General features: G+C 43.3%; 6 protein-coding genes across 7 annotated transcripts in view; 2 read left to right on the top strand and 4 right to left on the bottom strand.

The window, feature by feature from the left end:
- Positions 1-13,950, top strand: part of LOC126564100 (eukaryotic translation elongation factor 2) — a 398,467-nt gene extending 384,517 nt beyond the window's left edge. Inside the window, exons 1-5 of one of the 2 annotated variants that reach the window (XM_050221032.1) lie at positions 8,395-8,552; positions 9,856-10,070; positions 10,675-12,509; positions 12,598-12,904; positions 13,719-13,950. In XM_050221032.1, the coding sequence (XP_050076989.1) occupies positions 8,550-8,552; positions 9,856-10,070; positions 10,675-12,509; positions 12,598-12,904; positions 13,719-13,893 (2,535 nt within the window). In that variant the 5' untranslated portion in view covers positions 8,395-8,549 and the 3' untranslated portion in view covers positions 13,894-13,950. Of the gene's footprint in view, positions 1-8,394; positions 8,553-9,855; positions 10,071-10,674; positions 12,510-12,597; positions 12,905-13,718 lie in introns of those variants that run through there. The other variant, XM_050221033.1, reaches the window with a different exon arrangement.
- LOC126564321 (daxx-like protein) overlaps positions 1-26,608 on the bottom strand; it is an 87,728-nt gene that overhangs the window by 11,756 nt on the left and 49,364 nt on the right. The gene's annotated exons all lie outside the window — the stretch shown is intronic.
- Positions 7,330-7,753, bottom strand: LOC126565718 (cyclin-dependent kinases regulatory subunit). The gene is made up of 2 exons (XM_050222923.1): positions 7,671-7,753; positions 7,330-7,503 (listed from the first exon to the last, which is right to left on the bottom strand). Exons 1-2 carry the CDS (start codon positions 7,727-7,729, stop codon positions 7,332-7,334), a joined length of 231 nt encoding a protein of 76 aa, XP_050078880.1. The 5' UTR covers positions 7,730-7,753; the 3' UTR covers positions 7,330-7,331.
- Positions 18,466-19,832, bottom strand: LOC126564818 (stomatin-like protein 2, mitochondrial). Its single transcript, XM_050221931.1, has 3 exons — positions 19,740-19,832; positions 19,558-19,662; positions 18,466-19,467 (listed from the first exon to the last, which is right to left on the bottom strand). The coding sequence occupies exons 1-3, from the start codon at positions 19,815-19,817 to the stop codon at positions 18,466-18,468; spliced, it is 1,185 nt and encodes a 394-aa protein (XP_050077888.1). The 5' UTR covers positions 19,818-19,832.
- Positions 20,388-23,816, top strand: LOC126564113 (pre-rRNA-processing protein TSR1 homolog). Its single transcript, XM_050221047.1, has 4 exons — positions 20,388-20,621; positions 20,689-20,959; positions 21,021-21,775; positions 22,474-23,816. The coding sequence occupies exons 1-4, from the start codon at positions 20,516-20,518 to the stop codon at positions 23,814-23,816; spliced, it is 2,475 nt and encodes an 824-aa protein (XP_050077004.1). The 5' UTR covers positions 20,388-20,515.
- Positions 24,909-25,977, bottom strand: LOC126565054 (probable serine hydrolase). Its single transcript, XM_050222193.1, has 2 exons — positions 25,925-25,977; positions 24,909-25,836 (listed from the first exon to the last, which is right to left on the bottom strand). Exons 1-2 carry the CDS (start codon positions 25,973-25,975, stop codon positions 24,922-24,924), a joined length of 966 nt encoding a protein of 321 aa, XP_050078150.1. The 5' UTR covers positions 25,976-25,977; the 3' UTR covers positions 24,909-24,921.

Raw genomic sequence — 26,608 nt, 5'->3', positions numbered from 1 at the left:
GATTCTTATGCAAATTGATAAACTGTTGTATGGCCACCATTTGCCTTCGCAGTTCGATTTGAGAATAGGGATATTGCTCAAGAAACCTGCATAAAATGCAACCACTATTGGTAATTTTATCTAAATCTCGCAACAAAATATCGATCACTGCTCAGTAGTCGATATCGCTTATCGGTTGATCGTTTCTAACTAAAATCAGTCCCGTTTTGCTGCTCCTAACTCCTAACCACTTACAACGCGGCCTATAGCTTTTTCTACAAGGCAAAGCAGTGTAAATGAGGTTGTACAGCTTTTCATTATCGGTGGACACACACTGATTCGGCACACCCGTTTGATAACGCAAAGAAATAATGCGGCCTGCTCATAACAGTTCGATAAATAAACGCAAATAGCACACAGCACACACCTCAAAGACTATAGGAACTTTTGAATTGTCGCATGCGGTAGACCCTCTCTCACGTCATCGCTTCACCGCGGTTCCAGAGTTCTCGAGAGCCAACGACGTTCCAGAATCTTCCACCCTTAGCTGCTAGAGAGCCGGCCCCGTGGGGCAGCTGGCGTGTTACTCAAACACCGAATGCAACCGGGTTCTTCTGGGGGGATACGCTTCTCATGAAAAAAAACCCCTCATCGAAGCCACTCAGTATGCGTGTCTCGTACTGCAATTGGTTATAGTAAATAATTCGACGATCGTCTCGAACGCGATCGTACACAAAAGTTTGAAGTTTGTCTCACCGGTGTTTCACCACCCGTGTCCGGTATCGTTCGAAGTAAAATTTATTCCACTGAAAGTACACTCAAGTCAGCAGAAGGTTCTTTAGGCAGAACCTCTCTTCACAAACGACCCCATTTTGATGATGGGCAAAATGCTGTTTTTGCTCGGAATCAATTCCGGAACGCTTCACAGAATGTCCGGAATCGTCTTTCCGATGGTAGGTTCAGAGTTGGATCCCGTAATTGTAAGTTCGAAGAAGCGGAATCGATTCCATAATTGGTTCCGCGAATATCAATCTTTTCTGGAGTTGCTTCCGCAAATGGTTCTGAAATTGGTTCCTGCACTAGTTCCGAAAACAGCCTCAGAATTCCGACTCTTAGTGCCCATCACTACCCCAATTCCCTCACGAATGCAAATCACGATCGAAGTTGAATATACTTAGCCACAACTTCCCACCGGCGTGCTCGTTTTTTTCTTTTTTTTGGGGATGTTTAAATTTCATTTTCATCGCACCGGGAAGCTAGACTTTCCTCACGATCACATTCGCACGCACCGGATCGTGAACTTGTATATGCCTCGGTGTCATTTTGGCACCCGCACTCCGAGACTAGACTAACAGCTTTCACGGTCCTTTCGTCCCTCTTCGGTGTGCCACTCAGAAGCAATGTCTCATTTTATTATTATTTTAACAGCTGGCACGGCCATGTCTTCTATCCAACCGGCACACTATCGAGGGCGTTAATAGGCGAGAACATGAACGGGTGTAGAGTAGAAGCATTTTTTTAAAAATGGGTTGCTTTTCTTTTCTTTACGGTTCTATTTTTAAGTAAACAATGCGCCGCACAACGTCGCGAGATCGCGACAAACTGACACTTTTATCGGAGAGTGTATGTGTTTGGTGTTGTATTAGATCGCTCGATTACACTAACTGCTCTTGGTTATTTGAAACATGCACTAAGACAGTTTATGTTGGTTCGTTTTGGTGAGCGCAGTTTGTTTGTTCGTTGTATAGCACCACGTTTTTTTAAGCCGTTTACTTGAGGCGAGGTAATGATGCACCGTGCACTTGAGAGTACCTTCAGTTACTATCACACAACAAATAGACACTTGATCCATACACACTACTTTTGCTTCTTTACCACAGGGGGACACTCTTCTGGGTTAGTAACAGGTACCGGAAATGATCAACTCAACCACCAAAGGATTGCGCAAATTATAAACGCAAAACACACACCCACAAACCACACCGAAACGCACCTTTTTTTTTTGGTTCACCAAGAGATCACTCGGTGATCGCGCGTGGATCAAAACAGCCTGTATGAGGTCGAAATCCAAAAACCGTTCACCGGACCCGGTTGTTTTGCGGTTTCGTTTTCGCACTTGCTGATAAGAATATACCGCGGAATACTACCCCTGAGGACACACTCGAAAAAAGAAAGCCACACGCACACACACACGTTGCCCGCTCCGGTCGACACGCGGGCGTCCACAAGGCGAAAACACACAGTGTGTGGGTCGCAAAAAGCAGCACGTTCCGCGACGAGTGTTGAAACCGAACTGTAACGCGGACCGGATTTCTGCTAACCAACAGCAATCCCGAGTCGACCGAAACACGGGAGAACTGCTTGTTGCGTGCGCTCTTCTCGCGTCACAGGCAGCTGGCTTTATGGCGCGTTGCCCGACGAACACCCTGTGCGGCCATCACACACATCCCCCTTTTGTACGTACTGTACGGGAAAGCATAACTCCGAAGGGGTGGTTTATGTGTGCGTGCGTGAGAGAAGGTTCGAAAACTCCCGCGCGAGAGCATATATCGGGGTGTTACAACATTACCCGAGCGCCCGGAGAGAAAGCATTTTGCTGGCGCGTTTGCCCACGACCGGTCCCAACCGCGTGCGCGTGCCTGCCCGCCAAAAAACCCACCAGCTGACGAGGGATTCAGCTCTCACGCACTTTTGAGGATTATGCTAAACTACAACAGCAACAAAAAAAAACCACCCTGCCTAGGGCGGTAGGGAATTTAATATTCCATTTTAAGTCCTTCCTCATGCACGCCTTTGGTGGACATTTGATGCTGCGCCAGAGATTTTTAAATTCGACAACCTGAACACCGATCGTCAAGAGGTATGCAGAAGGAGAACAAACCCATTCCCAGCTGTTTAATTAATTAAGGACTCACATGTTACCGCGGACTTTCACTATCTTACGGTACAACTGGTTTTTGTGAAAGTTGGACAAGGATGCGTACCCACAGAACTTCCATTGTTCTGCATTTCTTATCCCTCTTTCGCTTGAATGAATTTATTTTTGCATCATTGTTTTCACTTTTCATCTCTCTTTCTCTTCATTTGTAGAGTGTATCTATCACACAAAAAAGGGAAAATGGAAATGGAACCGAATTGATCCTCTGTGTGCGTTTGTAGCGAATATACATATATCTTTGTCATCTCTTCAGCGTCCCTTTTTTATGGTCCAGTTTCCTCACACATACACAAGGACAACCGGTAAGGATTTTATGAATGAAACCCATCGCCTAAGGCCTATAAGTCCGCATAAGGGATGCTACCAACATGAAAGGGATTGGCGTAGAAGAAAAAAATCCTAAATTCCGTTTCCGCCTTCATTGGTTAAAGTGAAACCAATGCGCCGGGTTGAGAAAGAAAAGGTCTGTAAAAAACTGTTATAAATTATCTTTTATAAAAATAATATCTTACTATTTTTAATTTGATATTTGCCAACTCCATTGATGGAAATCAAATCATGCGAACGAAAGGGACATACAGTACTTCCAACTGTTGTTCCGGAAGTGCAGTCGCAAAAAAGGGTAACCTTAAGAGGCTTAAATATTCACCCTGGTTTTTGTCACCTTTTTCGTGTTACATCCGCTCTCTTATACGTTTCGAAAAATGGAAGTTGTGCTGGCGAAAATATTTGAAAATGATGTCCTTTTTCCTTGCGCGCAACGACGCTTGCACCATTCCAACACTGGAATGAACCCCGCAGGCCTTCCCCGGGCGGGCGGTTGGGCGATGGGAGACATTTTTTACCTTCAAATTCATATGCCCTGTGAATTGGATCTATCCGGTTGGGAGTGCGCATTTTGATGGGTCTCAATTGGGCTGCCCCAGTCCCCCTGGTTCTGGCTCTGAATTGAATTGAAACGTAGAACAAAGTGTTGCGCGTAAAACGGCTCAATCAGATGATATTTCATCCGAAACCTGTATTTGCTCTATATATCAGGTCATAGTACGGATGGGGTCAGAAAAGAGGAACAGCACCAGAGTAAGGAACTTCTTGTTGCGTACATTCCTCTTCTTTTTGTTTTTTTGCTGTGTGAAGCAACACAGTCATAAATCTACCAACGGCAGCGGACCATTTACAAATGATGTCAAATCATAATGAAATAATGGCATAATGCAAACACACCCGATACGTGGTGAACGTGAACGTGTGATGATGATGATGTTCAGCGCCAGAAATGAAACCAATGGTTTTTCCTACATTAAAAAACGGCACATTGTTTGCTATCGATAGTGTATCATAAGCATAAAAAATGTGCTCTTATAGCGGTTTAGATGATTTTTTTATCATTAGGCACTGTATCATTCCCTCATGTGGATCTATTTACACAGGGACGTGTGCGTACGTAACGGTAGAAAAGTACAGCGCGCCGGTGGAAAACAATTACTTCGAGAGCTGATTTCCGCTGATTATGCTTCTTTCGCCAGCGAGTTCAGCATGGTTTATGTGAGTTTTGTACCGTACATGATCGTTCACTCGACACCCTCGGGGGTGAAGAGATCAGTCGCTATAGGACACCACATACATGCACAGTGCGACACATACACTTTCACGTACACAACATGCACGCAAATTATGTCAGAGTTGAATTCTAATTGGATCCGACACTTGAAATCACATTCACTTCCGAAAAGGCTTGTGAGAACTGGTGTGGCTTTTGTTTGCTGTGCCCTCATATTTCTGATGTACTAGGTAGTTGTGATTGATGGTTGGTAGTTGTGAGCATTCTAGCATGAGAGACTGAAGAAGGAAGATCGATTTTAGTCCTAGGAAGGGATACACTCAACGTTCCATCGCAATTTTTACAACAGGTTATATTAAGGTTGGTTAAGTGTAGCTAACATATGCATAGTATAGCATGAATAGTAAGATACTGCGATTGAATTACAAAAAAAAAATCGGTACAAAATAGACGCAGATACGTGGTTTTGTCTATTGAAGAAGCTCCAAATAGACCTCTGTAGCGCCCTACAGCATTCTACTGGTGAACCTAATTCAATTATATTCTATATCCACAACGATATACCAAATGATCGCTACTAAGGCCTAGAAAGTATTGAAAAACTAACTGTTACTTGTCTAGAGTTGAGTTTTCTATTATTTTTAACATTATTCTAGAATCGACACCGCATATGGGGACATGCTTATGTATTCTACATAGTACAACAATATCATGATCCGCTTTATGGTCCATTGAGCTGCTCATATTGTTCTATAGCTTTACACAAGCGAATGCTGCTGCAGATCCCACCGTATCCATCCATTTCAATCAATTTGTGTTTGATTGTACGCATAGCCACAATTCGATCACAAAGCAATCGTACGTTCATCTCCCTTTTGCGCCCTTGCTTTAACCTACCGTAGTGCGCATTTTGATCATGATCATATCACTTATTGATCACGGAGTAATTGAAAAGTGGTTCCAAGCGATCTGATATCACATTTGGATTAATTTAAAAGATGACGTTCGATCATGTGCTGTGAGTTGCAGCAGTACAATTAAACCATCATATCAGCCTTATAATGATCAACTAATCGAGATCAAAATTATGTTCCCAGTGTTGTATTAATACTTGTCCTGCTTCTTCTTTGGCATTTCAGCTTCAGGAGGACTTGGTCTGCAATTTTTAATACATATGACTTAATTCTAACGATAACTGAAGCTCAGCGTATCAGACTTTTACCAGACTGTCAGGGGTACCCCTTTGATTTCCATGAATCGGGTCACAGTTCCTCAAATAAACCTTGGTATCATTGGTGTTTTTTTTCTTTTTTTGGCGGGGGTATAAAATTCCATAGATTCTTCACCCACGTTAGTTATGATGTTTTATTTCCGAAGAACCGATTTAAATTCAACCTTTAAAGTAACTAAACCCATTCCCCCCAATTATCACTCATCAAACCATCAAGGTTGCTTCTAACCTAAACCGTTGGATGCGTATCGCACCGAAGAATGATTCTTCATTACAGCACCAAGAAGAGTCCCATCTATGGCAACGATCGGCAATAATTTCGTAACTAATTCCAACAATTAACATTGTACGATACATGTGTGGCGTACTACAACAAAGCACACATCTTTAATGGGCTCATATAGGCCACGCTGGATGGGAAGGATTGGTGTCCGAATTGATGGAATGTGACACCCATTTCCCGGGCAATTAGACGCTCGTACTACATTCATTTAGGAAGATGAATATCAATTTCACCATATATCAACTCATTGTGAAGCGGGGGTGATCCTCTGCGCTTTATTTAGCTGGAAATAGAGAACCGGTTGATATTAAGACTCGCGTGTACGTTTAGAGAGAAGTGCTTACAATTGGGCCAGAAAATGGAAAACCCGATCTAGTTGTACAAAAAAGGTTGAGATCATCATCATCACCATGGTTACACCATTGCGAAGCCGTTAACAGCGAAGTACATTACACCAGTATTTCTTTCGCGAATATCGTACTTTCGAAGTGTCCGTGTGTTTGTTTTAAGCCATAAATATATTTGTACAATTTACCTTAAATGTAATTTCGTGGTTTTATAGAAAAAAGGCACACATTTCGCTTCTTTTTTTGTAGACATTGTAGGGCAAGAAAATGTAATAAGAGAGAGAGAGAGACAATCAGAATTCATTAGGGGAGGTTTTACATCGAGCTGGAGCGAGAACTGTACGCCTTTTTCCTTGATCGCAAATTCCTGTCTTCATGGAAGGATGCTACTCTTATACTCTTCGTGCCACATTTTCCTAACGCACTTTAACGTTTAATGATACATGCCCTGCCTGCCTGTTCTTGTTGAATTTGCAGATTTCTGTTCCATCATGATGAGACGAATTGGTAAACAATGATCCCATTACACCGTTTAAATGTTAACTCCAGCTAGTCGAGCGCCCACCATCAAACGCCCGGCAGATGTTTTCTTAATTGACAAATAACGAGACCACGGATTAAAAATCACCAGTAATGTGTGTAAAAGCACGGTTCTTTGATGGCGGAGATACGAAATGCTAGCCCCGGTGCGACAGCAGTAAAGGGGGCGAAACCACAATAATAAAAAACAACAATGACGCTTATAGGAAGCTTGCGGGGTCGGGAGGGCGGTGCTAGGGGTGTGAGTACGCGACGAACGTATACATCCGGGAAGACGACGCTACGTTGAACATTTCCAGAATCTTCACGACGCGCGTAAGGGTGCCCTCCTCCGGGTCCCGGGATCAAGAGAGGGTACTCATACGCACGCTAAACAACACACACTCACACTGCACACACGCACCGACGCACATTGTCCTGAAGATCGGTCGCTGATGGGGGAACAACGGGGTTTATGCTTTCGTGATGGGCCTTCGAAACAGAAGAATATGAGGTTCGGGTTGGTGGATCATATAGTGGACCCAGCCGCGCGATTGCTGTACACCGATCGCTCGCCATTCGTTCTCGGACATGAGGTGTGTTTTGGGTACCAATTTCGCGATATCCTTAGGTAGCACTACATGTCTGCAAAAAAAAAAAAGAAAACACCCGGAATAGCACGTTAGTAACACCACAAACGCATCATAGCACCCAAGGACGCCCGGTTTTGAGTACCGGCCGTTGCCGGTACAGCAAGCTCCTAACGCTGCCTTCGTCTAATTCATGTTCAAGGACGCTTCCGTTTTGCTTACCTGTACTCATAATCGTCGTCGTAATATTTATCCGAATAGTAAATATCTTTCACGCTCATTTTTGGCTTGTCTTTTTGGCAAATACTTCTTATGCCGCAATCACACTAGCTTCAACTACACCGGTAACGGTAGAATAAATTCCCACACGAATAATAAACACCTGGTCACGATTCGGGCTTCTTTGTTTGTACGAGGATACGAGGACTCGTTTACAGGAATGTATCGCAAAATATCCTTCAGCGTTGCTTGGCGGTTGAATGCGCGTTTTTTGAATGTGATCCGTCAGAGGGCTTCAATTCGGCGAACTGTCAGTTAGAATGGGAGCGTTTACCGCACCCGGTATAAGGGTTCAATGGCGCTGTTGAATTTTAAAAAGGTAACGAATAATTTTATTTAGGGTTTCATAAATATTGAAGCTTTTCCAACTTAAAAATAAGCAGATATTTAAAGTATGCAAATGAACTAAAAACTAATACAAATTTCGTCAACGTAGTGTGTGATGTGTAGCGAACTCTTTCACTCCTCAATTCGCTCTTTCTCTTTCTTTCGTAGCCGTTCGTTTAATTTCTTTTGTGCGAAACAGCTGATAATCCAAATTCTACACCAATCAATTAAGATTTTTTTTATAGAAATCACAAATTTCATCCATTTTCCTCGGAAGCTCTACAAATTTACAAAATCATTTCAAAATATAAAAAAGATGTCTAATAAAATGACCACGTGGGAGCACCACATTGCAAACTGTCACTCGAGCTCGCAGGAAACAGAACCTTCGTAGATCCGGAAACTGACAACGTCGATCTCTTTCACTTCTGTGCACGCAGACGGCGTGTTGTTGATTTTCGTGTCGTGTAAAGATCCCGGAGAAAATCCTGCAAGATGGTAAGTAGCGGGCACAAATTATGCTCTAAATGCACCGCAACACGACCAGCGTTCGGAAAATGTACGATTTCGGTGAATTAGTGGCAGTTTTGCGTAGGAAAATGTGAAAATAAGTTTCCTGCGCTGTACGGTTGGCTCGGTGCCCGACCTACGGGCGATGACACCGTCCTTTCAAGATGTCGGATGATCGGGCTAGAGCAAGCCAACGATATGGGGATGGAGAAAGGCGTACTAGAGCGTCATCTCTTTCTCTTTCCGGTTGTGAATGTTGCATTTTCTTTACGGGTAGCGATTTTTTGTGTGCCCTTTTTTCCCGATTTGAACCTTTCTAAGCAAACTGCTGCGGCTGCTGACGGTGCCTGCCTAGAGTAGTGCAACGGTGACTGTAGTCGTGTATTTCTCGTGCGTTGTGTAGACGTAAAAAGAACTGAACCAGTGAGAGAGAGCGATCGGCAACACACATACGGGTTGTTACATACGAAATACAGAAAAGCACGTTTTGGTGTCGAATTTTGCTACCGTTTTTTAGTGTGTTGTGCGGGTAGTAAGTGCTGTGACCGAAGGATTTAGCAACGACCGATCGAAAATCATCCCAAAATGGTAGGTGTCCCAGATGTGTGCTAATTGTAGAATTTCATGGGGTTTTACATTCACTCCCGGCTGCCTGGCACGATGACGTGCTGAGAGTTCGATAGAGAGGAATTTAAAGAACTGCAACTGCACCATCAGAGACACGCTAGCTAGGTGTGCCGATAATATGTACAGGAGCCAGCTCAACATGACTGGTCATCAGCAGCAGCTGTGGCAGCTTTACAGCTGATTGTGAAATAGTTCTCCCTTCGATCAAAGATGGATTCCCACCTTCATCGCACATGAGAGATAACGTGAGGAATAAGCGTGAGACGATGGTGGACGGTGTGAAAGCGAGTGTGTGTGCGTGACGTGTACAAGCCAACACATTATACTCTCGTAAGCAGCGCCTACTAGACGGACGATGCAGCACAAGCATTCGGTGCTCCTTTCGTCCTTTTGGGCTGCACAAATGCGTCACAGCACACAGGAAAGGGAGAAATAATGAATGAATGGTTGGTTAATTATGTGTGTGTGAACCATGGTGTGGAGAATTGATTTTCTTTGTTTTACCCTCCCACGCGACGACCTACGCCACCATAGAGTGTATTGTGGCCGTTTCCCCTCCCCTTCATGACGATTCGGCGACTTTTTCTACGTTTATGAAAATTTCATTTCATAATAATTTTCAAACTAATTTTTGCTTTTATATTTTCTCTTTCTTGTTGCTTAGGTTAACTTTACCGTTGACGAAATCCGTGGCATGATGGACAAGAAGCGGAACATCCGCAACATGTCCGTCATTGCCCACGTCGATCACGGCAAGTCCACCCTGACGGACTCGCTCGTATCGAAAGCCGGTATTATTGCCGGTGCCAAGGCAGGTGAGACCCGTTTCACCGATACGCGCAAGGACGAGCAGGAACGTTGTATCACCATCAAGTCGACGTAAGTTGTATTGCTGTGTGTTCTCCGGAACACTCAAGATATATAAATATAAGAGGTCCTCACTCCAGACCGTTCCTCTGCAGTGAGGATGTCTACTAAAACTAACAACATTTTCCGAGCAATTCAACACCTCTCAGATTGAATCAATAGCAATTCTGAACAAAGTAATATCTCGGTTAGCTTGTTCATTATGTTCTGGAAACCCCTGAAAAGCGTTTTTCGCTTGTGGATTATTTAAAACGTGTTACATATGTATATAAATAATTTGAGCAATAGGAAGTAACCTAAATCATAAAAGAGGCAATCAGCTTTGTATTTGTGAATCTGTGCTAGCAGTGGATTGAACGGAAAGCGATCTGGGCTGCCGTATTGGTACCCCGATGACCGATGACCGCCGCTAACCGGTGGCGGTTGGACCGGTAAACCGTAATAATTAATTATAAATATAAATTACCGCTACTAAGGGATTTTTCAATACAAATTTGTCTTAGTAGTGCCTTAACAGATTTTGTAATAGTGCTTATAAATCTAAATGAATCTTGGGAACAATCCAGATTTGAAAGGACATATGCTATAACCTTACCCTTGCTCTCGCTTTCCCCAGCGCCATCTCGATGTACTTCGAGCTGGATGAGAAGGATCTGGTGTTCATCACCAATCCGGACCAGCGCGACAAGGACTGCAAGGGTTTCCTGATCAATCTGATCGACTCGCCCGGACACGTCGATTTCTCGTCGGAAGTGACGGCTGCGCTGCGTGTGACGGACGGTGCGCTGGTAGTGGTGGACTGTGTGTCCGGTGTGTGCGTGCAGACGGAGACGGTGCTGCGTCAGGCGATTGCCGAGCGTATTAAGCCGGTACTGTTCATGAACAAGATGGACCGTGCACTGCTCGAGCTGCAGCTGGATCCGGAAGATCTGTACCAGACCTTCCAGCGTATTGTTGAGAACGTGAACGTCATCATCGCCACGTACAACGATGACGGTGGCCCGATGGGTGAGGTGCGCATCGATCCGTCCCGCGGTTCGGTCGGTTTCGGTTCGGGACTGCACGGTTGGGCGTTCACGCTCAAGCAGTTCGCCGAGATGTACTCGGCCATGTTCAAGATCGACGTGGTGAAGCTGATGAACCGTCTGTGGGGTGAAAACTTCTTCAACTCGAAGACGAAGAAATGGGCAAAGACGAAGGATGAGGACAACAAGCGCTCGTTCGTGATGTACATCCTAGACCCGATCTACAAGGTGTTCGACGCGATCATGAACTACAAGACCGAAGAGATCCCGAAGCTGCTGGAAAAGCTGAAGGTGTCGCTGAAGCACGAGGACAAGGATAAGGACGGCAAGGCGCTGCTGAAGGTGGTGATGCGCACGTGGTTGCCGGCTGGCGAAGCGCTGCTTCAGATGATTGCCATCCATCTGCCGTCGCCGGTCGTCGCGCAGAAGTACCGTATGGAGATGCTGTACGAGGGACCGCACGATGATGAGGCCGCCGTTGCGGTGAAGAACTGCGATCCGGAGGGTCCGCTTATGATGTACGTGTCGAAGATGGTACCGACCTCGGACAAGGGTCGTTTCTACGCTTTCGGCCGTGTGTTCTCGGGCAAGGTCGCCACCGGCCAGAAGTGCCGTATCATGGGCCCGAACTTCACCCCGGGCAAGAAGGAGGATCTGTACGAGAAGGCTATCCAGCGTACCATCCTGATGATGGGTCGTTACGTGGAGGCTATCGAGGATGTGCCGTGCGGTAACATCTGCGGTTTGGTCGGTGTCGATCAGTTCCTGGTAAAGACCGGTACCATCTCGACCTTCAAGGATGCGCACAACATGAAGGTGATGAAGTTCTCGGTGTCGCCGGTCGTGCGTGTTGCCGTCGAGCCGAAGAATCCGGGCGATCTGCCCAAGCTGGTCGAAGGTCTGAAGCGTCTGGCCAAGTCCGATCCCATGGTGCAGTGTATCATTGAGGAGTCGGGTGAGCACATCATTGCCGGTGCCGGTGAGTTGCATCTGGAAATTTGTCTGAAGGATCTGGAGGAAGATCACGCTTGCATTCCGCTGAAGAAGTCTGACCCTGTGGTGTCGTACCGTGAGACGGTTTCGGACGAGTCGGACCAGATGTGTCTGTCCAAGTCGCCGAACAAGCACAACCGTCTGTTCATGAAGGCGGTGCCGATGCCGGACGGTCTGCCCGATGACATCGACAACGGTGAGGTGAACGCTCGCGACGAGTTCAAGCAGCGTGCTCGTTACCTGGCCGAGAAGTACGATTACGATGTGACGGAAGCCCGTAAGATCTGGTGCTTCGGTCCGGACGGTACTGGTCCGAACATTGTCGTCGACTGCACCAAGGGTGTGCAATACCTGAACGAAATCAAGGATTCCGTTGTCGCTGGTTTCCAGTGGGCGTCCAAGGAAGGTGTCCTTGCTGAGGAGAACATGCGAGGTAAGACCGTGAAGTTGTAGTTATAGTAAGCTTTAGAAGATAATTAATTGTTTGTGCCTATTGTGGATTCCCTCTTCCTTTCTAACAGGTGTGCGTTTCAACATTTACGATGTGGCACTGCACGCTGACGCTATCCATCGCGGTGGTGGTCAGATCATCCCGACCGCTCGTCGTGTGCTGTATGCTTCGTACATCACGGCGTCGCCCCGTATCATGGAGCCGGTCTACCTGTGCGAGATCCAGTGTCCGGAATCGGCCGTCGGTGGTATCTACGGTGTGCTGAACAGACGTCGTGGTCACGTATTCGAGGACTCCCAGGTCGCTGGTACGCCCATGTTCGTCGTCAAGGCTTACCTGCCCGTCAACGAGTCGTTCGGTTTCACCGCCGATCTGAGGTAAGTGCTTTGATGAAAATGCAATAATCGGCGTAGGGTCTTGATGACTAATTGGGAATCTGTTCAGGACGACGAGCTGAAATGATAAATGAACAGAAGTTTCTTGGGAAGTAGTATGAAGTAAGTTGCATTCTAATTGAAAGATTCGTCACGATTCCATTAAGATTTGATCCGATTCAAACCTCTTCCGGATTCGATCCTATTTGGATCAGATTCGATTTAGACTGTATCGAGAATTGTTCTGAATAGGATTCTTTATGTTCCATGACATTAAAACCTCACTTCCCTATAGTGAGAAGTGAGATATGCCGGAGAGAGATGGTAGATATCCAAGTTCTGCATCCCGCCGAGGACGAAAAGTGGATCTACCACAAATAACCTGTTACCATAAATTGTAATGTTCCTGTAGTGATGGATAACGTTAACTATTAAAAATTACTATGAAGGTTAAATGTTTTTTGCAATACGCAAACACTGGCACCATCTATATCTGAGATGGGATAAACAAATAAAGGGCATTGGCTACTTGTTTTCATAAACACTTGAGATACTCGTATATGCAAGGTTCACTTTTCATTTGTATTGTGAATTGGATAACATCATAACATTACTCGGTGAGCCTTGCGAGAAAATTGAATACATTCGTGTGTTCAGTTGTCAGTAAAACATTGTAGTGCATCACCACACTCTGACACTGTCAATACCTGTACTGACATACAAAAACCTATCTTTGGCATTAAGGTTATAATTTGATATACGATAGTAAACATTTGTTTGACCTGTATTTATCTGCTTCATCTTTTCCCGTAACCAGATCCAACACCGGTGGACAGGCATTCCCGCAGTGTGTGTTCGATCACTGGCAGATCTTCCCCGGAGACCCAACTGATGCCTCCACCAAGCCCTACCAGATCGTGCAGGATATCCGTAAGCGTAAGGGTCTGAAGGAAGGCCTACCAGATCTTGCGCAGTACTTGGACAAACTGTAAACGCTTCAACCGGAGCAGTAGCAGCAGCAACAACATCCCCCAATTATATTATTTACCAAGTACATTTATAAAATTTGAAACCAGCCGACAATTGTGCGGCCCATGAACCAGCAACAACATCAGCAGCGACACAAACTTATTTAGACAAAGAAAAAAAACAGCAAATCAGACACTCACACACACGCAGATGGATGATTTGGATTTTGTTTTTATTGGACACGGAATGATTACGCCAACCCCTTTCTTTTTGTGGACGAAAGTGTGCTGATGTCACAAAAAAATAATAAGGATGACGAATAATAATAGGAGAAAATAATGTGCGGTTACATTTTTCGTTTCTTCTTTCTCTTCTTATGTGAAGACGGCTAGCAAGGAGTTGGAAAAAAAGCAAATAGAGAAAATAATTCGACGCCGCCCACTGTTGTGCGTGTGTGTGTGTTACACGGAATGGGTACGGGTTTAACGTCGTATAAAAATCATAAAACTGGTTGCTTCTGTTTCTTTTTTAATCTAATTTATACATATACGCGAGTATCATCATCGGATCAAGGAAAAATACTTGTGTGTGGGTCTCGTACTACCCGATGTGGTTAATAATGCTCTTTTCATATTTTCATTTTTTCTATCAATAATGAACAAAAACAGAAGAGAAAAAAATCGGAGAAGATGATCTTATTTTTTCACTTCTTGGCGTGATGATAGTGGTTTAAAGAGAAATGAAGAGATGTCTCAAAATATGTGGGGTAAAGGTTTTATTTCGTTAACAGATATGTGCAGCAGTTGGAACCATAACTACAAGTAGTTTGTCATCAAACACCGATTGCAACGAACTTCATAAAGAAACGGTAAGTTTTTTTTTCTTAAGTGATATTTTAACAAATGAGGCAAGAGAAAGTTTAAGAATAAAATGATGAAATAATGAAGTAAAAGATAAAAATGATTTAAAAAATTATATCAAGCTCAACAGGACTGATAGACAAATAACTAGGTTCCTTTTTAATTTTGTGTTTGCGCTTCGTTACTCTAATTACATACTATTCTTTCAATTACAGTTGCTCATGATAAGGATCTTCTTGACATAAGTCAATAGAATTGATCATCCTCTTTTGAGGACCTCCATGATGCTGGTGTTATGTCGCAAGGATCACTCGATTTCATCGCTAATCCTCTCCGTAAGGTAAGCACCATGAAGATACACTGGCTAAAAGTAATTGTCTTTAAGCATGATTCACTTCTCCCTTCTTTTTGATTGTACCGACTTTTTCCCAACGTACAATCTACGGTGAACCGTGCAAGAAAAATGAACACCATCGTGTGTTCGGTTGTCAATAAAACATTGCTGTGTCTGTTAATCACTGGAACTGCAAAACCTGTCCTGGCACACAAAAGCCCAAACCGATATACTTTTTCATCAATCTTATCAAGATTGATGATACTTCATTGGTTTTCATTTGAATAGTTGTGATTCAGTAATTAAATTTTATACTATTCTTTCCAGATCCAGATAATGTTCAGACAATGTTCACGCTGGGAAAGCACACTTACTAAATACATCCAAATGTTCAAAGGTGACAACGTGGGATCTGTACTCGTCAAATCACAAAGCACGGTAAGTGTTTATACCAAGTCTGCATAATTTTTAAGGCTTTAACAGTATTATGATGAAAAAACGCAAATGATTAGATGATTGAAACCACATTTAACAAGCTCAACAGGCCTGATTGCTACTTTGCGTTTAGGGCGGAAGAAATACATTCAAATTGCTTACGTGGTGATTAATCTGAATTCGTTTTTTTTTGTTTATTTTCAGGCGAAGACGTTGCTTCACGTTGCTGTTGAACAGCGAAGAAATTCTTTCTCTTTTAAATGTGAGTTCACTTTATCAACTATCGAATTTTGATAGACCAAAATTGAGGAAAGGAGATTTTTGTTGATGATTTATCACGGACCTGTACGCATTAGAACATTGATCGATACGTGATATCTGAAAGAATTAATTAATTTTAACGATTTTTCATTACTAAGTTTAAGGTTTGACAAATACAAAAAAAATTATTGCATTAAAAGCCTGTATTAGTAACTCTTTATTTTTCTCCTATTTTATCTTCAGATGTCAATAATTGGAAGGAGAGAATGACGACCATTTTCCAACAAAATTCTCAAGGTAAGTTTGTTCTTAAAAAATGTTAAAACACGTTTGATAACAGCAATATTTATAATGATGATTTAAAATTGAATGATTAGATGATTGAAACCATAATTAACAAGCTCAACAGGCCTGATCGTAGCATACAAAGCATTCAAAGTGACAAACATTTATGTTAATAAGCGTTTTGACTAATCTGAATCCGTTTCTTTTTTATTTCCAGTTTAATAGATCGTCGCAGGAATTACACAATTATTGTTCATTTGCTTTCAGAGGTAAGTTTTAAAATTTTATTTACGAAAATGTTTAATGATGCTTTTCTTTTTATTGTGATGATTTTTCACGGACCTGTACGCATTAGCTCAGTGATCGATACGTGATATCTGACATTATTTTATGTAAAAATATTTTTGTTAGTTTAAAAAAATCGTAGCGTGAACCTCTTTATAAGCAATTACTATTGATGAATTTTCCAATTTTTTAATGTTTTTTAAATTATAATATAAGCATGCAATTAGGTTCAAATACTAATCAATATTTTAATTCAACGATAACAATTTTAAAATTTTAGTTTAAATATTACGGCTGCATACCGCATTCCTTTAAGAGACAAACGAGGCCTTAGATACCACCATGGCACTTCCTCCTTGTTTGATTTTTGCCTAACGACAATAATTGTTTATTTAATTTTAAGTATGATGGCACGTTGGTGTATTGTCAAACGATAAGAATTAGATGTGCAAAAATGTGATGCTAACCTTTTTTTTATCTCTTTCCATCTGTTGTTTCTTACAGAATCTCTATGAGCAATCTATTTTTTATATTATTGTGAAATCTTCCATCATTGCCAATCATTTTAGACCCGTGTTTTAGGTAAGTGTCTTGAACTGTTTTATTTTTTAGAGGTTGGAGGAGATACAGCACTAGAGCAAGATTTTTATACGGTTTTCTTAAATGATGATTTTTCACGGACCTGTACGCATCATTACAGTGACCGATACGTGACTACTGACAAAACTTTATTTTACCAACTCTGGTGTTATTCCCCACCATTTCATTTTAATTGTTTTTAAATGTAATTTGAAATATCTAATGTCTTTTCTTAATGTTCGTATTACAGGTTCTAATTGTTTGCGGAGTTTTATGCAACGTTGACCGGCAGTATTTGTGTAGGTATTACTGATCAGTGAACATATCACATTACTTTTTAGGAAATAAAAATGCTTATTTTGCAATAAATTTGAACATAAAATAATTGTCGTCTGTTCGTTCCATTAAGAAATGATAATATTGAGAACTGTTTAATTTTGTCGACACTTTTCTGTCGGAAACAAAAAGTAACTTGTTTCTCTTGTGTGTGGCATTTGAATTCGGCAGTCAACTCGAAGGACTATTAATAATAGGATAATTGTTTTATGAAGCGGTTATCTTAAGCAAAAGCTGTGCACAGAATACAACAAAAGGGATCTAAGCTCTGCTCTTCTTCTGTACCTTCAAAATAAGTGATTTATATAAGACCACTTCCATGTCCACTTTCTTTAATTCTTCTACTAGGTGCAACTTTGCTGCTCTTTGGTGGTGGAAAGGTCATTAGCGACTGAAATATCTGTAGCATCTTTGTTTGTGTCCATAAATTGATAAATAATTGTATAATAATAAAAAACCTGTCATAATTTTGAACATTTTTCGACTCAAAGAAAGATCAACTTTAACAGCACGCCCAAAATGCTAAAAATTGATGCCCAAAACTATGAAGGATTTATTGTTCGAATTTTTAAATTGATGAAATGTCGCCTATGTATTTTGGCCAAATTTTCACCCTAATCGAAAATAGCGAGTAATAATCGATTTAATGATTCATCCAATGACAAGAACGTGTTCCCAAAATGGTCAACTAACTTAAACTAGTTCGATTCGTCGACAATACGTCGGATAGCCGTCCTACTCAATTTAAATAATTAGTTCGATTTGTTGAAAATTTGGTTCACAATCACTTATGGTCTTTATTTTATTTGCGGTCACTGTATATCGAGTATAGTTTTCTTCTGAAATGTGCTGTAAATCAATTGTAATTGAAATTTAAATTCCAGTTCGAGTTAAACTCCCAAAATCAAAAGTAAACCACAGTATCATGTTAATGGTTCGTCAGACAATCAACACTTTCAGTTTGGTTTATTTTTATCCTTTTTTTCATCGAGAAAGAGTTATTTACAATAACAGTATTCATGCGCTCGCTCACTAGAGGAGGGGTTGTTCACACCTTATTCTACTTTTTTGCTTGCTTGGTTTACCTATCCAAATCCCTATTTTATCCTATTTTCTTCCACTTAGTAAGCAAACGTGTGCCATTGCATGTTGTTTGTGTTAGCAACGAGACTTTTAATAATGCATATGCGGTTTCGAACGGTTGTAACGTATTTTCCACTTTATTTCGACGACGAACCCCCCATGTCCCCCTGATGATGATGGTTGTCCAGCGGTGGCAGTGTGGCATCAAGCTTCGAACTAGTTTCATTGAGCGTCCCCAGTACGGTCTGTCCTTCGTCCACATTTCGGCGTTGATGATCTGCGCCCGCCGAAGATCGCGACATTTGTGAGGTATTTGAGAGATTGTTGTAGATCTGCAGTGCTTGTGCCACCATCGACGTCACGTCAGATGCGGTCGACGGTACGATAAGTGTGTTGTTTTGTTTGGCCAGCTTCTCGAACGCCACCACATACTTTTCCGCCACACTGAGCGAAGCCGCACTTCGACCATGTTCGCTGGACAGCGATTCGGCAACGATTTTAAGACTTTTTGCTCGAGCATCGGCTAGCGCCATAATGGCCGCCGCTTCACCATTTGCTCGGTTGATTTCTTCCTGTTTCTGAGCTTCAGAAGCAAGGATGCGAGACTGTCGCTTGCCCTCCGCCACATTAATATCCGCCGCACGGACACCCTCCGATTCCAGAATCGCGGCACGTTTTCGTCGTTCCGCCTCGACCTGCATCTGCATCGCTTCGTGCACTCGGCTCGGTAGCTTAATGTCACGGATTTCGTATCGCAAACAGGAAATGCCCCAAGCTTCGCTGGCCTTATTGATCGATTCTACGATGCTAATGTTAAGCGATTCACGCTCGCGGAACACTTTATCGAGGGACATTTTTCCGAGCTCGGAACGCATAGTTGTTTGAGCGAGCTGGGTAATGGCAAACTCCGGATCTTCCACGCCGTACGATGCAAGATATGGGTCTAGAATGCGCAGATACAGCACACCGTCGATGCTGAGCGTTACGTTGTCGGAAGTGATGGCCGATTGTTTCGGTACGTCTATCGCTATTTCCTTCAGACTTTGTACATATTTAACACGGTCCACAACGGGCAGCAGGACATTCAGACCCGGTTCAAGAATGCGATGAAATTTACCCATCCTCTCAACGATCCATGCCTAAAAAGGAAGACAACACAAAAAAAGCACCAGTTACGGATGGGAAAGCAACCGACGAATGATCCTCATCAATATTGTTCGCCTATTTACCTCCTGCTGCGGAACAAACATTATCACCGTGTTGATTGGTGTCGATCGGTACCGGACCTGTGTTGTTTGCAATGCTGCTAAGCTGGGCGGCGATTGCAACAGTGCCTGCAACCGCAAGATTACATGACATCAGAAAGTGCTTGTTATGCATCTAGTCAGCAACCGAAGCGAGCTATACTTACCCCATTACTGTTTAGCGTTGCAGCCGCAATTCCACGCAATGGTAGTCGACTAATAAACGCACTGGAACGTATCATCATGTGAGCCGATTTTTGTGGATGTTTTTAGCGGCACACGGCAATTGTCGGGAGAGAGCGATCGGGCTTTTCTGCAGTTTTTGATTATCAATCGTCGGCAATAATAATGACAGGTGACAGGCGAAAGCTTTCGCGTGTGCTGTCAAAAACCGTGCACGTGCACGATGTGTTAAGGGTTCAGGGTTAAATTTGATTTTGCAGTTTGAGGATAAATAAAGGGTCCAAATTCATGGAAAAGAAAAATTAATTTATAACAAGAATTCAACGTTCAACCTTCGTTTCAATGATCAAAATACCCCTGAAATAATCAAGTTTTTGTGAGGGTTTCTCGCTTTGGAATCGCTGTTTGAGAACCTGGCGCGTAAACAAGCGACCTATACAAGGCAATGGAGATTAAGCTGAAATCACAATTGCAATTTTATTAGTTTCATGTCAATTTCAACAGTTAAAAAAAGTTTTTCGTGGTCCGTTGGCCTTTAGGAATAAAATTCGGTGGTTTTATTTTAGACCTCGTAAGACTATTATGTGGTTCTACTGTGCAGTTGACAGCACGAAACAACATCACAACAAACACTCCTAACCTCACTCTTCTTGTTGGATTTCTTTCCAGCCGATACCATGTGCCCGCGAGTGTAGTGCCGGAATTTTCCTATTATTTTGTGGAAAAACAAGATAATTCTGGTTGAAAATATTCGCCAACGATGGTTCTGGAAACAATTCACCGACCTGGTGCGTTAAAGCAGACGAATAAATCGCACAAACATGGAAAACACACATCGAAACGTGAGTTGGAACGGCTGGCGAAAGGTAATATGGCAGTGAATCTCTCTTGGCGGAATTCAATTCAAATGAGTTTATACTCCCTACTCCCTAGGCAAAGTGAACCTAAAAACACTTACCCGTCGCCCGAATCGTCAACAATCGCGCGATGAACGACGCCAGCAAGCGGTTCAGCTGCGTAAAAACAAACGTCAGGAGGCGATCGCACTGAAACGGGCCATCGGTGGTGCCCTGACGGCCCCATTCCTGACCTGTGTGCTGCCACTGAACGAAATGATTGACCCGAACTCGGCACTCGCTTTCATCGAAGGTTGCGATCCGGAAGCGACCGTAACGAAGGTGTCCGATCGGATACGCTACATGAAGTATGTCCGTAGTGGTAATGTAACGCTTTTAGGTATTAATTGTCTCCCTTTGCTCTCTCAGTGTACCACGTTTCCGCCAACGGTTTTCATTCGTCGTCCCGGAGATCGGACATGGCCGAGAGCTGAACGTGCTGGATGCGCTGAAAGTTTGCGATTCCGTCGTTCTGCTACTCTCAGCCGTTGCAGGCGATACGGACGAGGTGATCGATAAGTTCGGTGCAAAGGTACTGAACATGGCACTCACGCAAGGTCTCCCAACGCCGATGGTGTGCCTAATGGATCTGCAATCGATTAACCCGAAGAAACGCTCCCAAACGAAGACAACCATACAGAAGGTGGTTTCGAGCGTACTTCCGGACGAAAAGATAATGGAACTGGAAAAGCTTACCGATGCGCTGAATCTTCTGCGTCGTATCGGCGGTCAAAAGCGTCGCGTAATGCACAACCGTTCCAATCGTCCACATTTGCTTGGGGAAAAGGTGGAGTATGTGCCGAATGCTGCGGAAGAAGCGGAAAAAGATCGTCCGCTGGGAACACTGAAAGTGACCGGATTTCTTCGTGGTATACCACTGTCCGTCAATCAACTCGTACACATACCCGGACTGGGTGATTTTCAGCTAGAACAAATCGCTTCACCGACCGATCCTTACCGGATGCGCAAGATGGAAGATGGCGAAATGTCCAGCCTTGAAGAGAGAGCACCATTGCTTCCCGACCCGGAACAGCAGACCGGTTTGCAGCGAGAAAATATACCGGACGAGATGGATGCCGAACAGACGTGGCCGACAGAGGATGAAATAGCAGCATCGCGTGCTGGTAAGTGAGAGCCGGGTTTTCTACTAATCCTGCACAAATTTTCGGCAAACTCTTGTTAATATCAATTATTTTGGTAGGAAGTGATATTATAGTAGTTATCATCAAACTATCAAAGAATGTTTCTATATGCTTGGTTTTGAGTTTCAAACCAATTTTTAAGAAATATTCATATTGATTTTGCTCAAATTTTCGGCAGACTGTGTTCTTATTTTCGGCTCTGCGAATGCACGTTTCAAAACACTATAAAAGATGAAATTATTTAGGAAAAAATCCTAGAACTCTTTTGAAATCTTGCTTTGCTCAAGTGTAGATAAAAAAATGGTTTTTATTTAACCATTGTTTGTTGTTCATTTTCGTTTTAAAACTGCAAGATTTTAACGTCACTTGAAAATTGCAATCAAATCACAAGGCCGAGAGCCACGGGAAATGCAAATTCAATCGACGTGAAAATGTCAAAATATCTCAAAATAAGGCTATCAGCGTCTTTTCCGTTGTCTCGTCTCGTATAAATACTCAAAAAGAAACTGATTTTTATTTATTTTGAAATCTCTCATGGTCGTGGAATTTCATATATTCATTGGGTTTCAGGTGTAGTTTTTCTTCATAAATATACTTCTTTGTTAGCCTGCCGAAAGCTGGTACAGGTACCCTATTTTTCTTGCAGAAGTATTTATTAAACGTTTATTTTCTATTTTTAGAGAATAAAAAGAAGCTCGTAAAGCGTGTCCCGAAAGGTATGAGCGACTATCAAGCATCGTGGATTCCGGATATTGAGGAAGAGGAAGAAGATGAGGATGAGGACGATGATGAGGATGACGACGACGATGGTGAACAGTATATGTCCTGTGAATCGGACACCGAAAGCAAGGTAGGCGAACAGGACAACGAAGACGACGCAGAACAGCAGGACTCCGATCAGGTAAGCGTTTCGGACGAACCACCGGTCAGTGTCGATCGGTACGATAAAGAGATGGACATGGAGGAAGAGCGCTCTACACTGGCCAAAATTCAAGCGGCCAAGGTCGATGAAATGTTCCCGGATGAGATCGACACACCGGCGGACAAGCCTGCCCGTGAACGGTTCATCAAGTACCGTGGGTTGGAATCGTTCCGCAGTTCACCGTGGGATGTAAAGGAGAACCTGCCGTACGATTATGCTCGTGTGTATCAGTTCCAAAACTTTGACCACACCAAGCGACGTATTATAAGAGAGGCCCAGCAGAAGGAGGGAAGTGATGTGGCCATGCCCGGTTGGTACATTCGACTACACGTGAAAAATGTGCCCCTGGATGTTTGGAATGCGTTCGTGTCGGCGAACGGCGATCGGGTGATCGTTTACGGTATGTTGCCTCATGAGCATCAGATGTCGGTGATGAACGTGTGCCTGAAGCGTACACCAAACTCAACGATTCCGATCAAATCGAAGGAACGGATGATTGTGCAGTGTGGCTATCGGAGGTTCATCGTAAACCCGATCTACAGTCAGCACACGAACGGTGATAAACACAAGTACGAGCGATACTTCCGACCGGGGATGACGGTAGTGGCCACATTCTTTGCACCGATCCAATTTCCACCATCGCCGATTCTTTGCTTCCGGGAAAATCCGGACACTTCACTAGCGATGGTTGCTTCGGGCAGTTTGCTGGCGTGCAATCCGGATCGGGTGGTGTTGAAGCGCGTAGTGCTAAGTGGACATCCGTACAAGATAAATCGTCAGTACGCTACGGTACGGTTTATGTTCTTCAATACGGAAGATATTGCGTACTTTAAGCCGTGCAAGCTGCGCACAAAGCTCGGTCGCGTGGGGCACATTAAGGAATCGCTCGGTACGCACGGACACATGAAGTGTGTGTTCGATAGTCAGCTTAAATCGCACGATACGATCCTGCTTTACTTGTACAAGCGTGTGTTCCCGAAGTGGACGTACGAGGATTGTATTGTATCGTGCCAGCCGGATGCTGGTGCCGGTGACCGTGAATCGTCGAAAAGTGAACGTTCCGTAACGTTCAACACAAAGGTGGAGATGATGCAGGAATAGCTCATAACGTGTTGTGTGTGTTGGAAGAAGAATTCGTATCCTGTTCTCTCGCTGTGGTTTTGCAAAAGAAAATATATTGCATAGTTGGATCTTACGACATTCGTTTGCAGAATTACATTCGAAAAGAAGCACTTGAAGGGGGGACACCGTTGAAGCTTTTAGGAGGTAGTGTAAAATTTTATTGCCAATCATTTTCCTCACACTCATCCTAACACATTAACCGTAACCTTAAAAAACAAGAAACCACCATAAAACGATTAAAAAATCACCTTCACATTACAGGTTTTTTACACGGATTTTGTTTTGACGTTCAGCAAGTTATTAACAGCAAGGTACATGAAGCGTAAACTGAAAACAATTATCAAATGAATTTGATTCAAAATTTTGTCCAAAACTTTACGCTTCGTGTACCGGGCGTTTGTAAATATCAATTTAAGCGCATGTATTGCAGGTTATCAAACACGCCTCATATTTTTAATTGAATAGAGACACAACTCAATATATTGGATATAACAATAATAAAAATTAACCGCAATACTGGCATAAAGCTGAGTACTAATGTGCTACGAGATGAGTGCTTTGCCGCAGCGAAGGATCTGGAACGATCGAGTTAGCCAATTCGGCCCAATATCTCGGCGAATTTGTTCATTATATCCTCGAAACCCCTGTATTGACTCGTTCAGCGCGTTATCGACGTTTTCGGATTATTGTGTAGATTTGTTAGGCATTGCTATTGGCATCGCGGTTGTTACCCGTTATCAAAGCGCAATTACTTTTTCACAGTGCAGTTTGTTAAGTTGATCACAAATTTCAACACGATCACTGTTAGTTATTATATTTAACATTCAACAAAATCTTCTGTTTTGGCTATTTCGCTCGCTAGCGTGTTTGAACTTCACTATTAAATGTTACTAAAATTACATTTCACTAGCATTTTAGAGTGTTAGCAGTTTTTGATGTTAATCGGCATTGATTAAGCAACACAACCATCTGAACACATCAATAGCGCGCCGAACGAGTTAATAATACACACAAACGATTCTATAACTCGCTGAATATGTCAATGAAATCCGTGAAACCCCTGTAACACTCATTTCCACGCACATCACAGCTTGCACAATGTATATTGCTCCCTTTTCCAGTGCTTTTCCAAAAAGCTCTTCACAAACGGTGCCACCCGTTCGGGGTGCGATAGGTGCACATGATGCTTACCCTCCACAAGTGCATGCTCAAATTGTGCATTACTATTCACCAACACATCGATCGTTTCCTGATGATACTGTGGATCCTCGAACAGGGGCGTTTCGGTTGTTTTGAGGTACAGAAACGGTACCCGTATTCGGCGCGCTATTTCCAGATTAACATCATGCGACCAAACCAACCCATGATTGTGCCGAATCCGTCGATCCGTCGTCCGTCGGTAAAGCGCTTCTCCTGCGTTCGATGGTTCCAACGTTCGGTACAGCAAATAATGGCAAGCATCGCGGCTTATCGATTCATGAAATCCTGCATGCATATGCTCCACGTAATCTTCGTAGCGGAACAGCTTCTCCTCTTTCTTAGTATCTGCGCCATAGTCGAGCGTTTTCGGTAGTGAATCGGATAGCAGAAACAACACCATATCGGGATCGAGTATGAAGGGTTTGAGCAGATCGAACGAGATGAGCAGATCAACTCGGTTAGGAAAAACACCCGCAAACACGTAACTCATCACTGCACCGATCGAATGACTCATGAGTGAAATTCGAGTCCAGCCGTAATGGTGCATCAGGTGCAGCAGCAGGCGTAATGTGTCAAGTGCATTGTATGCCACACCTGCCGGCAGGTGTGCCGATCGTCCATGGCCTGGGAATTCTATCGCCAAGAAGCTAATATCGCAAGGGAGCAACGGAATCAAACGATCGAACGAACCGCCATTATCCATCCAACCGTGCAGACAAACGATCGGTCGAAGATCGCGTGGTCCCCACCATTTGGCGGTTACATCACCGAATGGTAGCGGAATGCGTTCCTCGTGGACCTTTGAAGGAGTAGAAGAAGAAGGTAAGTTAAATTATATTTACAAAAAAAAAACTAACTCAATTCGAACTCCAGTTCGATCTACTCACACCGTGACGTTCGTCATTCTGCTGTACCATGTGCCGTTTTGCTTCTGCCATGGTGTCTGATGAAGGAATACTTGCTGGCGTGGTACGGATTTCGTTAGGTACTGGAGCCTAACTACCCCAAACAGTACTTGAACCACGGTTGACCGAGCACCGAGTGCTTCTAACGGATTTTCAGTGCCAAATTGTACGATCTCCGATAACTTTCAAGGTTGATCTTCCCAAACTCGTCCAAAGTGGTAAGAGTAGGGAGCTTGTGAACCGTCGTCGTCGTTGTCGTTGACGGCGATGATGACAATACTGGCTCTATCCCTTAGTCGGATGTATTAACTTACCCTACGGCGTGTTAGCTAAAACCGCCGAGACCGAAAAAACCGATCTCCCCACCGGAATTACTTTACACAAACACTCTCTCATCTCTAGTTTATCTCTCTCTAGCTAAAAACGTAAAAACCTGTCACGAACATCTTATTATTGGTGATTTTCCCTATCGTTTTAAGCGGAATTTCTATTTGGATTCGACGATAGATGGAGGTACGGCACACGCGGCACGCACATTATATAAATTCGTTGTTCGAATTATGCGTCCGTTTTAATTTGTTGAATTGTTGAACGGCGAGACCTTGAGCATGGTGTTGAATTTGCAAATCTGTGCCAATGACCAAATGGATTGGTGGTCAGGAAGAA

The sequence above is a fragment of the Anopheles maculipalpis genome, chromosome 3RL, assembly GCF_943734695.1.
Source record: "Anopheles maculipalpis chromosome 3RL, idAnoMacuDA_375_x, whole genome shotgun sequence".
Classification (NCBI taxonomy): Eukaryota; Metazoa; Arthropoda; class Insecta; order Diptera; family Culicidae; genus Anopheles; species Anopheles maculipalpis.
The sequence above is the reverse complement of the archived record's forward strand: the minus strand, read 5'-3'. Positions and strand labels throughout refer to the sequence as shown.

Coding starts and splice junctions, on each gene's coding strand:
- LOC126564113 (XM_050221047.1), top strand. CDS start 20,516: ATGGTTCTGGAAACAATTCACCGACCTGGTGCGTTAAAGCAGACGAAT. Junction 20,622..20,688: donor GTTGGAACGGCTGGCGAAAG/GTAATATGGCAG, acceptor CCTACTCCCTAG/GCAAAGTGAACCTAAAAACA. Junction 21,776..22,473: donor AATAGCAGCATCGCGTGCTG/GTAAGTGAGAGC, acceptor TTCTATTTTTAG/AGAATAAAAAGAAGCTCGTA.
- LOC126565718 (XM_050222923.1), bottom strand. CDS start 7,729: ATGAGCGTGAAAGATATTTACTATTCGGATAAATATTACGACGACGAT. Junction 7,504..7,670: donor GACGACGATTATGAGTACAG/GTAAGCAAAACG, acceptor TTTTTTTTGCAG/ACATGTAGTGCTACCTAAGG.
- LOC126565054 (XM_050222193.1), bottom strand. CDS start 25,975: ATGGCAGAAGCAAAACGGCACATGGTACAGCAGAATGACGAACGTCAC. Junction 25,837..25,924: donor AGAATGACGAACGTCACGGT/GTGAGTAGATCG, acceptor ACTCCTTCAAAG/GTCCACGAGGAACGCATTCC.
- LOC126564818 (XM_050221931.1), bottom strand. CDS start 19,817: ATGATGATACGTTCCAGTGCGTTTATTAGTCGACTACCATTGCGTGGA. Junction 19,663..19,739: donor CAACGCTAAACAGTAATGGG/GTAAGTATAGCT, acceptor TTGCGGTTGCAG/GCACTGTTGCAATCGCCGCC. Junction 19,468..19,557: donor TGTTTGTTCCGCAGCAGGAG/GTAAATAGGCGA, acceptor CTTCCTTTTTAG/GCATGGATCGTTGAGAGGAT.